This window comes from Gopherus flavomarginatus, chromosome 6, assembly GCF_025201925.1.
Source record: "Gopherus flavomarginatus isolate rGopFla2 chromosome 6, rGopFla2.mat.asm, whole genome shotgun sequence".
Lineage (NCBI taxonomy): Eukaryota > Metazoa > Chordata > Testudines > Testudinidae > Gopherus > Gopherus flavomarginatus.
Genome location: NC_066622.1, coordinates 34300382 through 34314120, shown reverse-complemented (window position 1 = coordinate 34314120; position 13739 = coordinate 34300382). Strand labels below are relative to the sequence as shown.

Genomic DNA, 13739 nt, shown 5'->3' with positions numbered 1-13739 from the left:
CCTGCCCCTCTGGAACAAAGAGCTCTGCCAGGACAGGATCAGCCTGTGCAGCACCTTGAGGGCAAAGTCACCTGGCACAGCTCCCCAGTGCTGATGGGTCCCAGTTTTACAGGACAGCTGGTAACAGTGCCACACCACCCCACTGACAGAAGCATCTTCCTGTTACAGGCGGCCCAGATGGAGACAAAGCCAAACACCAGCCTCCTTGCCAGAGGCACTCACCCCTACCCAGCAACAGCAGCTCTCCTCCTCCATCTTATACCCCAGCCAAGACACCCATCGAGCCCACAGCAGGAGTCCAGATCTGCCCCACAGCAGCTGCACCCTTGCTAAGGACAGGATAGATCTCCTGTCCTCCCCAGCAGGAAACTCTGTGTCTGTCCCTGCACCCCCAGCCAGACCCACAAGCCCCTGCCCAGGAATGACAGACCCCAGGATACCAGCATGTGGTGTTTTTATTTTGTGTGTCACTGATCCAGGCTTCTGATGTTTGGCCCCTGGTGAACAGTTCCCAGCAGCCCATGCTCCCACTGGCTGCTGCCCAGAGGCTGTTGTCCCTCACTGGCCAGTCTGTGCTGTCCCAGCTGGCAGCACTCTCACTTGAAGATCTTTCCCTGGTTGAAAGCTTTGCCGACGTGTTGGAATTCGCCCTCCCATGTGAAATACTCCTTGACCAGTGTCTTGCACTCCTCGCTGTCTGCATCCAGCTTCCTCCAGGTATAGGACTCATAATCCACCTGCCAGTCAGGGCTCAGCTGGGAACAAAGGGGAGGGATCAGCATGGAGCCTCCCTCACATCACCGGCACTGCACGAACAAGGCCAGCTGAGTATAAGTCCCTCCCTTTTGCCTGCACTGCAGATGGAGTCATCCTCATAGGAGGAGTGTGAACCACCCTTTGCTCTTGTCACTGGGCAGCTTCACAGTAGGCCATGGCCAGGCTGGCCCCCCTTTGCCCAGGGACATTAGCTGGCTCCCTCAAGCTGCATTGCACTAGGAACATTACTTGTTCTCAGGCCAGGGAGCCAGCAGGCTCCGGAGACGCACAACCCTGTAGCGTGGCAGTACAGAGCTACTGGTACCCGCTCCTAGTGGGTACGGCCAGATTCCCCTGCACACCCGCAGGCTGTGCAGAGACTCACCGGGAAGGCCAGCTCCTGGCCGCGGAATACCCAGATGCCGGAGATGGTGCTGTCGTTGTTGGTGCCAAAGAGGATGACACTGGAGAAAGCGTTCTTCCGCAGTTTGTCCAGGCGCTGGAACATACCTAGTGGGAAGAGGTGGGAGAGCCATCACTGCTGTGCCTCGCTCCAAGCAGGAACCCTCTGTGACCCAGACCAGCTCCAGGTGCTGTTTGGAGAGCTGGGGCAAGCCCGGGGGGAGGGGGGTGCTGGGCTCTGACCTGTGATGAGGTTGCAGCTCATGAAGGTCTGGCTCAGCTCCTCAGGGAAGCGGTACTGCGAGTACCAAATGGACCAGCCGTCCTTGTCAAAGTGCTCCCAGAAGTAGGGCAGTGCCACCGTCAGCGTGTCCTCATTGGAGTATTTCCGCTTGAACTCATCCATGATGAAGGGGCTGGGGGCAGAGTGTCTCCATCAGAGATAGGCAGGGGGCAGCTGGCCTCACCTCAGCCACCTCCCAGATGGGCTGGCTCTGTCCCAGCTCCTGCCTATCAGGAACTTCAAGGCCCCTCTTCCTGCTCAGGTGTTTGGGCCAGGACCCTGCACAGCTCAGCTCCCAGGTCAGTGAGTGAGAGCCCATGGCTAAGAGTAATGGAGGGCACTGAGGAGGGCCAGCAGCATCTCCCTCAGCCTACCCAGTAGTCCTAGGCTAGGACCCCAGCTCCCATGCCTCTGGCCATGCGTTCCACATCCCAGCAGGGATTATGGGCCCAGACAGTGCAGCACAGGAAGCCATCCCAAGCATGCAGCAGGGCGTGGGACTGGAATGACTCCAACCCAGCAGTGCTGAGGCTCTGCCTGTCAGCATGCAGCCACTGCCCCCTGGTGGCCAGGGGAGGCAGCAGAGAAGCCATGAGCAAAAGGGACCCTAGCTTGAAATTTGATTCCCAAAAGATGCTGCTTCCCTCTGCTAAGGGCCAAAGGGCAGAGGCAGGGAGGGGCAGGACTGGGCTCCCAAAGCCAACTCCGTTTTCTCTGGAAAGGCCACTCTGCCCTTTCCCATCCAGAGGCCCATGGAGCAGCAGGAGGGGGCTGGCTGGGTCCCCACTGTCTGGCGCAAACAAGAGCTGGTGGCAGCTTGCCCAGAAGAGGCCAGAGAAGGGGAGTAGAGCATGGGAACTGGCCCTTCCCAGGGCCCTGCCCACCAGCAGCAGAGAGGAGTCCGATAGCTGCTATTTGGGAAAGAGGAGGAAGAGAAGGGAACACGACTAGTGCCATGCAACTGCCAGGATCCAGCCCCCTCTCCACACTTTCCCTGCACAAGCCCCACCAGCCAGCCCCACCTCTTGGGCAGGTGAGCAAAGGGGTCCTTCGACTTTGGCTCAGCAGCCAGGGCCTGATCACACTCATCCAGCTCCTCCTCAGGCTCAGATCTCTTCTCCTCTTTCTTCTCCTGCTTCTTCTCCTCCTTGGCAGGCTTCTCCTTCTTGGGGATGTCTCTCTTTGGCTGGTTCTCAGCAAACTTCTTGGCTGCATCAAGGGGAGGAAGGAGCCCATGGACAGGGGGCAGCCAGGTCTCTCCCACTCCCCATGTGGGAGGCCTGGTAGACCACCCTAAGACTTAGCAATGGCAGAAATCCAGCAACTGATGCCCTGACCCAGCCAGTGTTAGCCCTGAACCAGGGAGACCCTGATCACAGCAGCCACAGCTCCCTGCTAGAGCTTCTGTGGTTGCGTCCATCCCCACCCAGGGTGGAGTAGCCTCAGAACCAGATCAGGGGCTGAGTGAAGCCTGGGAGACCCCACAGGGGAAGAGGGCAGTAGACCAAGGTACACAGATCCCAGCAGAATCACCCCAGAGTTAGCAAGCAGGATCCCCCCATCCTTCTCCCCCTCCAAGTTGTTCTCTAGACTCACTGCAACAACAAGGCCTGCTTTTATCAGGGGCACCAGGACAGCCACACACCCCTCAGAGGGGAGGCAGCGGGCCAGATTCCTGCCAAGGGAGCTACTCACCATCAAACTGAGCCATCTTTTCACATAGCTTCACCTCACCCAGCACGGCCTTGAACTGCGGCTGATTGATGCAGGTCACAAACCAGCGGTTGGTGTTGCTGTAGGGCTGGCGGAAGGACGGCTCCAGCACCTGCAGAGAAGGTCAGAAATCAGCACAGCTGGAGCCAGCCACGGCTCAGGACACTGAGATCAGAAGAGAGGTTTCCTGGGCATATACCCCTGCCCCAGGGACAAGCAGCCACTCCAAGCCTTTGCAGCCACACTGGAATCCATGACCAGCCTTGCCCCCTCAAAGCCCCACCCTGCACACCCAGGACAGCAGAAACTCTCAGTGAAGCTATAGCCCAGAACCAGATCCTCCTGCCACAGCTATGGAGCCTCAGGCAGTAGAGCACTGAGCACCACCACACCTGCTTGTAGAGCCAGAGGAGGGTGCACACAACAGTGATGTCTGCCAGTGTGATGCGCTCCCCCACCAAGAAGGTCTGGGTCTTCAGGTGAGAGTCCAGGATGCCTAGGACCCGCTTCACCTCCTCCTTGGCATACTCTGTGGCCTGGAGATCAAAACAAAAACAAAAACAGGTGAGCCGCACGGAGGCAGTGGAGACACAAAGATATTCATTTAGCTGCCATACATTGTGCCACTGAATACAGGAAACCACTTCACCACCAAACACCATCCCCTCCTCAGCATTCCCAGGAAACCAAAACAGACCAGGTGCACTCTAGTGGTTAGAGCAGAGAAGCCAGGTCTCCTGGTTTCTAACCCCAGCTTAACCACTGACTGCAGGAAAAGTCCTTTCCTATCTATGAAGCAAATTCCCACCCCCACAGGGCCTGCGAACTCACAAACTGAGGTGCAGGGGGATGCACAACCTATCATAGAAGATTAGGGTTGGAAGAGACCTCAGGAGATCATCTAGTCCAATCCCCTGCTCAAAGCAGGACCAACTCCCAACTAAATCATCCCAGCCAGGGCTTTGTGAAGCCAGGCCTTAAAAACCGCTAAGGATGGAGATTCCACCAGCTCCCTAGGTAACCCATTCCAGTGCTTCACCACCCTCCTAGTGAAATAGTGTTTCCTAAAATCCAACCCAGACTTCCTCCACTGCAACTTAAGACCATTGCTCCTTGTTCTGTCATCTGTCACCACTGAACAGTCTAGATCCATCCTCTTTGGAATTCCCCCCCTCTTCCCCCACAGAAAAAAAAAATCCAATGATGGCACCACCCTCCTTCCCCAACCCCAGCTGTCAGGAGATGCTGCAGCTTCTTTCCAAGCTTGGCACCAAGACAGGAATGGGCCCCAAAGCAGGAGAAAGTCCCAGATATGCAGCCTCAGACCTAGCCTGGCCCTGTGGCTGTTTCCTGATCAGAATCCCGGCAGGGAGACAGAGGAGCTGGAGGCCCATCAGCTCGGTGTGGCCCTTCCCACCTCTCATCCATCTCAGTCCCTGCAGGAACAGGGAAGAGAGAAGCCGGTCTCACTGGATTACCACACAGGAGCCCTATATTCACAGCAGCCTCCTGACCCTCATGGGAAGGGGCCAGCAGTTCCTCACAGACTGCAGCCTTGGAGCAGGCTATTTGCCTTCCCAGCTGTAGAGGCACCAGTGACACTTGTCAGAGGAGAGGCAGCCCAGAGAGATCGTCCTTGGCATGGGCCCATCTGCATAAGTCAGGAAGGCAGTGCCAGGAGCTTCACTGTACCCCAGCTGCACCATGGCAGCCCAGACTCGGAGGTTCTGGCCTCCAACAAGCTTAGTACCTAGCAAGCTGGAAGGAGTGTCCATTCTCTACAGTTACGGTCTGAAATCTCTGAGGAGAGGCTAAGCTCTCACTGCCAGACCCTTGCAGAGATGCTCGGATGGCAGACACTGACTTTGGCCCCATGCATCTGTCTCACCCCAGTGAGACAGGTCACTGAGTGTGACCGTAATGCAGCCAGTGGTGTGCACCCCTAAAATCCTGACCCTGCCTCAGAGCCAAGATCTAAGCCTTTGACACTCCAGGAGGGGATGTTTGTGAACAGAAGTATAAGGAGTGGAAACCTGCAGGACTCCCATGTGTACACAGGGGCAGCAAGGGGTCGGCCAGGTCCTGGGGCTGTGACCATTCACTGGAGGAGAGCACAAGCTACCTGCCCCACCCCCAACTGACCTGCTTGTTGTAGTGCATGATGCCCAGCGTAGGGAAGACCCAGGTGCTGGCAGGAGGGACGATGTCACTGTCAGCAAAGCTCACCCACTGGATGATCTGGGCAGCTATCTCCTTGGTGGATCCCCGCAGCTCGTCGTTACTGACTGGAACCAGAGCCAGCTGGTCACCGGGATGGGGAAAGATACCAACCCCACCCAGCCAAGACATACACCCTCCAAATCCACACCCACCCACCATCTCCCCCCACCCCCCAACCCCATCAGCAGAGGCATTACCTGCCCCAGGAGTGGAGCTACCATTAGGGGAAGTGAAGCAGAACTGCCCTGGCAGAGCCAGCTGTGGGAAGAGTCCAGCCCAGCCCGAGGACACTACAGATCTAGCAAGTACACAGGCACTGACGCGACTACAGGTGCGCTGGACACAGTAAGGAGCTGGCCAACGCACTGCTTACTCCACTGAGCCCAGCATGGACAGCAGCAGAGGCAGAAGCAGCTGGATGGGGTCAGAGACACCCTAACTTTACTGCCAGGTAAAAGCTGCACAGGGTATGTTCTTTCCATTAAGCTTCCCTTCAGGTGCTGGGGGCAGCCCCCTGGCCATTACCATAGTGTGCGATGGCATTACTCTCAAACACGCAGAATCCATCAGCCCCTTCAAACGCAGGAACCTAGAAAGCAAGAACCATTGCACTCCTTACTGAGCAACCGAGGCTTTTACCCACCTGTGCAGCACTCTGCCCCTCCAGCCACACTAGCTGTTTCCCCTCCCCCAAGGGCTGACATACTGGTCACCCAAGAGCATCTCAGCCCAGCTGACACCCAGCATCCCACAGGAGCAGCTCTCAGATGGCGTCACAGGGTGGCAAGGAGGGAGGCATTCATGTCTGCCAGTAGGCACCAATGAAGCCCCTCTGCTGTTTCCTTCCCCATTAGACACCCACCCCTGGGGGATGGAGTGGCTTGCAGCAGGCAAAGCATGCGCAGGGGGGGAAAGGTGGGAAGAGAAGAGAAGGCTTCTCAGGGCTTGTCCCTCCACAGCTCATTTCCCAAGTACCATGAGCAGTCAGTGCACAGCTGTTACCCATGGGCTGCCCAAGGGGTAAAGTGACATGAGCAGCTCCACCACACTCTAGCTACCAACATTTCCTTTGACACCAGGAGATTCAGTGCAGCACTGTTTGCAGCTGGTCTGCCCCTCTGCCAGACCAGGCCTCCCCAACCATCATATACCCAGCACATGGAGGCTAGACGGAGGGACAGAGTGACCCAAGAGGACACCTGTTTCTCTAATCTGAATGACTCATTACTGGAAACTTGGCACTACCCCAGCAATGCTCTTCACTCAGTATAAGGAGACACATGCAGCACTGTTACCTTCCCAACAGGGAATTTCTTCAGGAACTCAGGTGTCTTGTTGGTTTGCCCAAAGTGGAACTGGGGTGGGGTGGAGAGGACCTTGATCTTAGCCCCACTGTACTGGGCAGCAATGAGGGCTTTAAACGCCCGCCAGTTCTCAGGGTAGGTGTAGAGAGTCTGAAGAACAAAGAAAATGAACAAGGGATGAAAAAATTCAGGAGCAGATCACCAAGATCTGTCTTCTAGTTCACCCTCCTTCTCCTCTGTCCCCCAGGAAGAGCTTCCTTCTTAAACCAAGCCCCCACCATGCTGATTTTACAACCCTAGAACTCACCCAGAAAGCCCCCCTCATCTGCCATGATCACCCCAAGTACTCCCTCCCCCCATTTACCAGACAGTGGCTCCCTTCATCCACCCCAGGCCCTGTCACCAGTTCAGAGACAACACCATCTCTCACAGCCACTCTTCTCCTTCCATCCACCTCCCAGATCTCCTGTCACCCACAGGAATCCTCAGCACCCCAGATCAAATGCCCCCTTCACTTCAGGGTCCCTCATATATGCACAAAGATAACTACTCCATCAGAAACCCAAGCACTCTGGGGTACACCCTCATCCACTCATTTTCACTGCCAGCTTTGCTAGGCACCAGAAAGTCTTGTCTCCCTTATACAAACTCATCACCCTGGGCCAATCCTTATCTATTCCCGCCACCCCACTGACTAGACACCTAAGCCAACACCCACTCCCCTTGGCCATTGCACCTCTCCATCAAAGCGACATGCAAGAACAGTAGAATCCAGTACAGAAATCTCCATGTACCCCGTACACCCAGAAAGACTCCCCTCCGCTACCTCAACAGCACCACACTCCCCCGCTCCCCGCCAATTCCTTAACCCCAGGGCAGCCACCTCCTCCCCAAGAGATAGGCCCCCCCCTCCCCAATACCTCCCACCACAGGCAGACACGAGGTCAACACCCCCTCCAAACTGCCCCCCAGCTACAGGGGCCTCCAAACCCACGCCCGCCGCTGCCGTCTCCCCTAACCGCACGCTGCTCATCCCCCACCCTCGGCCCTGAGCGCCAGCCCCAGCTCTCCTGCAGCAGCTAAGCCCTCTACCCCCACCTTAGAGCCTGTCCTGCGTCAGCCGCCGCAAGGTGCCCCCTCCCCGGCCAGGGCCCCCACAATACCACCCTCAGGCAGACGCGCCCACCTCCGCCCAAGCGCCGCCATTCCCCCAGGCCCCGACCAGCCCCCCAGGAGCGGATGAAAACGGATTGCCCAAAGGGGTGCGGGGAAGCCACATAGGCGACACACTCACCCCGGCCGCCGCCATCTTAGCTAGCAGAGAAAAGGGAGGAGCTCGGGGCGCGACTACCGTAAACCAACGTGAAAAGAGCCGCAAAGCGAAACGCCGCACACCCACCCACAGCACGACAGACCGCTGCCCGGCGCCTTTATAGGGCGTCACCAAGGGGGCGGGGCTTTAGAGAGGCAACAGGATACGGGCTTCTGGGTCACGTGCACAGGGAGCTGCGCAATGGGCGGGAACAGTAACGGCTTTAAAACTCCAACCACATGGACGTTCCGCATCTCATCCCTCTGGGTGCTTCGCGTCCCGAGTTAATCCACGCCTCCCCCCTCCGATAACCCCTTACTTGCCCCTGGATTCTCAGGGCCCCAGGGTGATAAGAAGGGCCGGATTAACCTTGCATGGGCCCCCATGGGGGCAATGGAGCAAGGTGTGGCAGGGGGTGGTTAGTCCCCAGGGTGAGAAGCCAGCCAGGGCAAGGGCACTATTTACAAACCGGTAGTTGCCAGATGCACAATGGCCCATGCTGCACAGTGCAGCCTGCACCACACACACACACCCCAATTCCCTGTGGCCAGAGCCTTCCCAAACCCACTATGCCCAGTGCCTCCCTAGACCCTGCCACAACTGCCCAGCACCCCACACAGAACCTCCAGTCCCTAGTGCCCCAACACATAGAGATCTTCTGCACCCCCTCACAACCCAGCAGCACTCCAAGAGATCCACTCCCCCACAGCCTGCTTCCTGGCCATACTCACTGAGCCTGCTGGGAGGTGACTGTGTCTGCCAAGCTGAATTGCTGGTGCAGTCAGGACCTGGTCCTGCAACAGGGAATCTCTCTGGCCCTAGAGTGGCAAGATCAGCCGGGAGGGGCCCAGCCAAGATCCCGCACCGCCAAGACTGGCCAGACTTCTGCACCAATCCCAGGTAGCTCAGGTCCAGGGAGACAGGTGGGGCCCTACAGGTGGTGGGAAGCAGAGACTGCCTCCCAAAGCTGGAGGTGCACTAGGGTCCAGGCAGGGGGCAGAGAGAAGCCAGCAGGTGGTGGAGAGGATTCCTCGGCCAGCCAGTGGCTAGCTGAGAGGAGCAAGTGGTGAGCTGGCGCGGGGAGGGAGAGAGCCAGTGGGCTGGCAGGGTCTCAGGGCACAGTGCAAGCAGAGTAGGCTAGGGCTCTTTCTGAGCATGGGCCTGGCTCTGTGGCACCATTATAACTGACACTGGTGATAAAGGGCCACCTGGGGGCCAGCTCCAGGGGAAGAGGGGGCAGCTGGCAGTACCTGGCTGTCTAGGGTGAGAGGCAGGGCTGGGAGACCCAGTTGGGCCCATGGTTGCTGGCTCTGTGATACGCTGCTTGCTCTGGCACTGTGCTCTAGACCATGGAGGCTCTTACCCAGCACCAGGGCTGGCCCCCGCATGTCTATGGTACACAGCTCCTACCCTAGCTTGCTCTCTTCCAGGCCAGAAACCATAATCAGGCATCAGAACTCCTGCACCAGTTCCCCAGCACAACCCCAGCTAGGCCCAGAGTGCCAGATGGCAAGGGCTGGAGAGAGGATTGCTGGATGGGTGACAAAGGTCCTGGCCAGCAGTGCTCTGGAGCAGAGCTTGCCCCAACCTGTCCATCTCCCTCTGTCCTTTTCACACAGACTCCCCAGCCCTGCAGCCAAAGCCAGCAGCAAAGAGCAACCAGAGTGGTCTTTGGGGCAGGTTGGTGTGAGCAGCATGTGGTACTCACAGGCTAGCCAAGGCCAGGCGTGCACAACCCAGGATCCTTGCACTGACTCAGGGGAAGCCCTGTTTCCCTCCCTTATAACATCTCAGCCCAGACCCCCTCCCCAGTGCTGCTTGGTGGTCTGCCTGCATCTGTGTGTCCACCTTGCCCTTTATGGTGTAAGCTCTGGCGGGGCAGGGACTGGCTGTGTGTATAGAGCCCCAAGGGCACAGCCAGAATACAGACAGTAATGCTCTCTGGGAAAGGCAGACTGGCAGCTGTGCAACAGGTCACATGGCATAGTCTAAACAGCTGCACCATTACACCTCCCTTGTTACCCACATGTAAGGCTGAGATGCCAAGTAGCTGGAGTGCTGGAGAGCAGGGCAGCCCCCTTCGTGCTCAAGAAAGGGAGCCACGAGCCCCACCCAAGGCAGCTGGCCCTGCTTTGTGGGTTGAGACACAAAATGCTACTTTATTAAAGCAAAGGAACTTTTATTGGAGGTGAAGGAGGAAGCTCTGGTCCATCAGCCACACCCCCAACTCCCAGCTGCTGAGTGGAGGGGAGGGGATCTGTACACTATAAATACAGCAGTAGGTGCAGGGAGCAGGTCTGGTCTGGATGCAGCTCGACTGCTTCCCAACTGGAGCCCAGATACGCAGCGAGAGGGAGGGATTTGTATTTCAGCTCACAAGACCTGAGAAACACAGATAGAGGAGGTTGAAACCAAGAGCAACTAGAGCCCTAACCCCCAGGAGGTGCAGCTCAGCCCCTTCCCCTCACCCTAATCCCTCCACCCCCGGGGAGACCCCCCACTGTCACAGTATCAAGCCATCCTATGGCAGAGACTGAGAGCGCTTACTTCTAGTGCAAGAGCCAATGCTGCAGAAACATTCTGGAGTAAAAGATCCACCCAAGCCCAATGTGAACTCAGCCAGCCCAGCCTATCTGGTTACTCCCCGCCCCAGCCTACAGAGAACACTCACCCAGATAATCATCCATAAGGGAACCGATGGCAAACTGCAAACCAAACAGAGAGATTAGTGTGGCAGCAAAGAGACTGTGTGAGTTGCCCCTGCCTGCACACCACTGCTCACCCCCTAGCACCCTCTTGTGGGAGAGACTGGAATGAACACACCAGCCCTCCTGCCCCAGTCCTTACAGTTCCCAGGCTAGGAGCAGTTGGGAGCTCCCCTACAGCCAGCCCTTATGCCCTGCTCCCTCCAGTGCCCCTTGCTGGGAGAGGCTGGGGTGGAGTAGCCAGGAGCTCCTGCCCCGTTCTTTGCTGAGAGCTGGGGAGCTGCACGCACACAGGCACAAAGCATATTCGAAGGAGGCATCAAAGACTCACAATGTCATTCTTATCCACTCTGGTCCCCACGATTTTCAACCGGATCTCATCATCCTGCTGGATCACGATGTCCTAGAGACATCCAGCACTAGAGTGAGACCCATTTACAAGCTTCCTCCTCTTCATAGACAGAGACAGAAAAGGCTAAACACAGAGTTGCACTTAACTCCAGTAAGTAAAGTATGTCTGATATGGGGGAAAGCAAAATTCTCCCCCACCATTCACAAGCCTGCTCCACAGGTCTCCCTTGCCCCCAGCTGGGTCTCCCTCCCTCTCCAGACACCTCCAAATACCCCCATTACACCCCAAGCTCCCCCAAAGCACCATCCACCCAGGACTCACCTCATCCACTGTCTTGTAGCAGGGAGGGTTGGAGTTTGGGTCAAACTCCATCTCGGAGGGAATGGACTGAGAAGAGAACAGGAGTCAGTTCCCCAAATATCACCCCACCCCTAACCTGTTCCCCAAGCTCCCCCTTCCCAGCACCCTGCTTACATGTCGAGATATGAAGCAGGACATGGGCCCGATCTCAGTGAAGAGCCCAACCTGTGGAGAGTGGAAGCAGTGATTCCATTAGCACATAGACATGGGAGTTATCCCGTTCTCCCACCAATAGCTACACCCACCTCCAGCCCCAAGACACCCACTGCTCACACCCTGGCACCCAGACACTACAGTCAGGGGCAGAACAGCCCTTGCACATCCCTTCCTGATCTGCTCTGGGGCTCCAAGATCCTCAGCACAGGGGACACCCCATGGTTTCAAGCCAGGGTCCCACACCCTAGCTAAGTTCCATGAATCCCCGTCCATCCCTTTCCTTCATGGGCCTGGAGGAGAACAGGATTGTTTGCATTGGCCACAAACACTTGTAGCTCAGCATTATGATTATAATCTAATCTCATGCTTCAGATCTTCACCCAGTCAATTGCAGGGGTCAAGAAGGAACATTTTCCTCCCAATGCACAATCTGGGTTGGGTTGTGGTAGGATGGCCCCCTCCCCCACTGCACCTTCCCCTGAAGCATCAGAGATCAGCCACTGCTGGAGACGGCTCACTGGGCATAGTGGGCCAATGCTTTGAGGTGGTCCAGAGAATCCTTTTTCTAAATGCCTGGCTGGGGCACCATGCTCAGATTACCAGACTGGGGGCCAAGGCGGCATTTCCCCTCACCAGTCAGATTGGCAGGGACCTTCAGTGCTTTTTGCCTTCCCTTGCAGCATAGCATGTGGATCGCTTGCTAGGATCATCTGGGCATATTTTGCCAAATCAATTCCCTGCCACTGCACGGCCTTTCGGCATTGGTGGCTGCTCAAACTCTCCTGTTCTCTGCCTGGGGCTCACAACAATTTAGTCACTGAAGGACTCAAGTGAGTGAATTCAATGCAGGGGTGTCCAGGTGAGATTCTCTGGTGTGTGTTATACAGGAGGGCGAACAAGATGATCTAATGGTCCCTTCTGACCTTACACTCCCCGAATCCACACACACGCCCGCAGCACCGTGTTACCTTGTTGACCTGCGTCACCACGGCATCCACCACCTCTCCCTTGAAGGGCCGGAAGACAATGGCCTTGTACTTGACGGGGTAGAGCACAAAGCCACGGCCTGGCTGGATGACACCTGCCCCAATGTTGTCAATGGTGGTGACTGCAATGACAAAGCCGTATCTGGGGAAGAGTAGGAACCAGCTCTGTCAGAGAGTGCCAAGGCAGAGGAAACGGGGGCCAGAGAAGGAGCAGGGTGTCAAGGTCCTGTTACAGAGGGAGCTTCCCACACTCACCTCAGGGGCTAGTCTTAGGGTCCCTCCAAAAACAGCAATCCCTCTCCTTTTCCAACTCCCACTTCTTCCTTCCATGCATCTGCACCTGCCCTGGATCTCCCATCCCCTCCCTCCGTTCCCACCACCCCACTGCTTCCCACTCTCTCCACACACACATTCCCATCACCCCCAGCCTCATTACCTCCATCCCTACCCCCCACTGGCTGCACCCTCCAACCCCACAACGGCCTATCCTCCATACTCTCCTGCCCCTACTCACTTGCCCGTGCAGGTCCCCTCCACCTCCGTGAACAGCTTCTGCTTGACAGTGTTGAGGAGATTGGGCCCGAAGTAGCGTGGATGCAGCAGAATCTCATGCTCCAAAGAGATCTATGGAAGTAGGAAAAAGGGGGTGAGGGGGCACAGGAGAGACTTGTCACTGAGAGGGGAAGGGATGCAACCATCAGCCAAACCCTCCCTCCCCTATCTCACAGCAGACTGAGCAGTGCACGATGGGGCAGGGCCCTAGTGCCCCCTTGGGCAAAGGGAACAGTGGCTGCTGAGACCCCTGGATCTGGGGGGAGGCTGTCCAGGTGCTGCTGGGGGGTGGGTAGGAAGCTGACCCTCGGGGGAAGGGTTATCCAGGCCCTGGAAGGGGAAGCAGCTGACCCTCAGGGGGAAGGCTGTCCAGGCCCTGGGGGGGTGGGAAAGCAGCTGACCCGGGGGTGGGGGGAGGGAAGGCTGTCCAGGCCCCGGCAGGGGGAGAGTTGTCCAGGCCCTGGCCCCGGGGAGGGGGGGGAGAAGAGGGCGCTGACCCCGGCGGGGAGCCCGTCACTCACGTGATAAAACATCTTCCAAGCGCGTCAGGAGTGAGGACCGGGAGGAACTCGTCACAACCCCTCCCAGAGCTCCTTCCTCACTGCTCCACGGGAGCCCCGCCCCTCAAAGAAACAGAG

General features: G+C 57.3%; 2 protein-coding genes across 3 annotated transcripts; both read right to left on the bottom strand.

Annotated features, from left to right (window-relative positions):
- Positions 1–437: 437 nt before the first annotated feature.
- EEF1G (eukaryotic translation elongation factor 1 gamma) lies at positions 438–8087 on the bottom strand. 2 transcript variants are annotated; one of them, XM_050960849.1, is made up of 10 exons: positions 7973–8087; positions 6670–6828; positions 5900–5963; positions 5297–5439; positions 3547–3690; positions 3137–3266; positions 2464–2650; positions 1402–1574; positions 1142–1266; positions 438–755 (listed from the first exon to the last, which is right to left on the bottom strand). In XM_050960849.1, the coding sequence occupies exons 1-10, from the start codon at positions 7985–7987 to the stop codon at positions 597–599; spliced, it is 1299 nt and encodes a 432-aa protein (XP_050816806.1). In that variant the 5' UTR covers positions 7988–8087; the 3' UTR covers positions 438–596. The 2 variants fall into 2 exon arrangements, with proteins under 2 accessions (XP_050816806.1, XP_050816807.1); XM_050960850.1 differs by lacking the exons at positions 5297–5439; positions 5900–5963.
- A 2061-nt stretch (positions 8088–10148) lies between these two features.
- On the bottom strand, positions 10149–13739 carry POLR2G (RNA polymerase II subunit G). Its single transcript, XM_050960791.1, has 8 exons — positions 13623–13739; positions 13064–13173; positions 12532–12691; positions 11522–11572; positions 11369–11434; positions 11027–11098; positions 10662–10695; positions 10149–10372 (listed from the first exon to the last, which is right to left on the bottom strand). Exons 1-8 carry the CDS (start codon positions 13632–13634, stop codon positions 10359–10361), a joined length of 519 nt encoding a protein of 172 aa, XP_050816748.1. The 5' UTR covers positions 13635–13739; the 3' UTR covers positions 10149–10358.

Bases quoted from the DNA above. Each gene is read 5' to 3' on its own strand.
- EEF1G (XM_050960849.1), bottom strand. The intron at 2,651-3,136 runs GTGAGTAGCTCC...CCCTTGATGCAG, and splicing joins AAAGATGGCTCAGTTTGATG to CCAAGAAGTTTGCTGAGAAC. The intron at 756-1,141 runs GTGAGTCTCTGC...CTTTGTTCCCAG, and splicing joins GCCAGGAGCTGGCCTTCCCG to CTGAGCCCTGACTGGCAGGT.
- POLR2G (XM_050960791.1), bottom strand. The intron at 11,099-11,368 runs GTGAGTCCTGGG...GGATGTCTCTAG, and splicing joins GCTACAAGACAGTGGATGAG to GACATCGTGATCCAGCAGGA. The intron at 10,696-11,026 runs GTGAGTCTTTGA...TTTGGTTTGCAG, and splicing joins GAGTGGATAAGAATGACATT to TTTGCCATCGGTTCCCTTAT.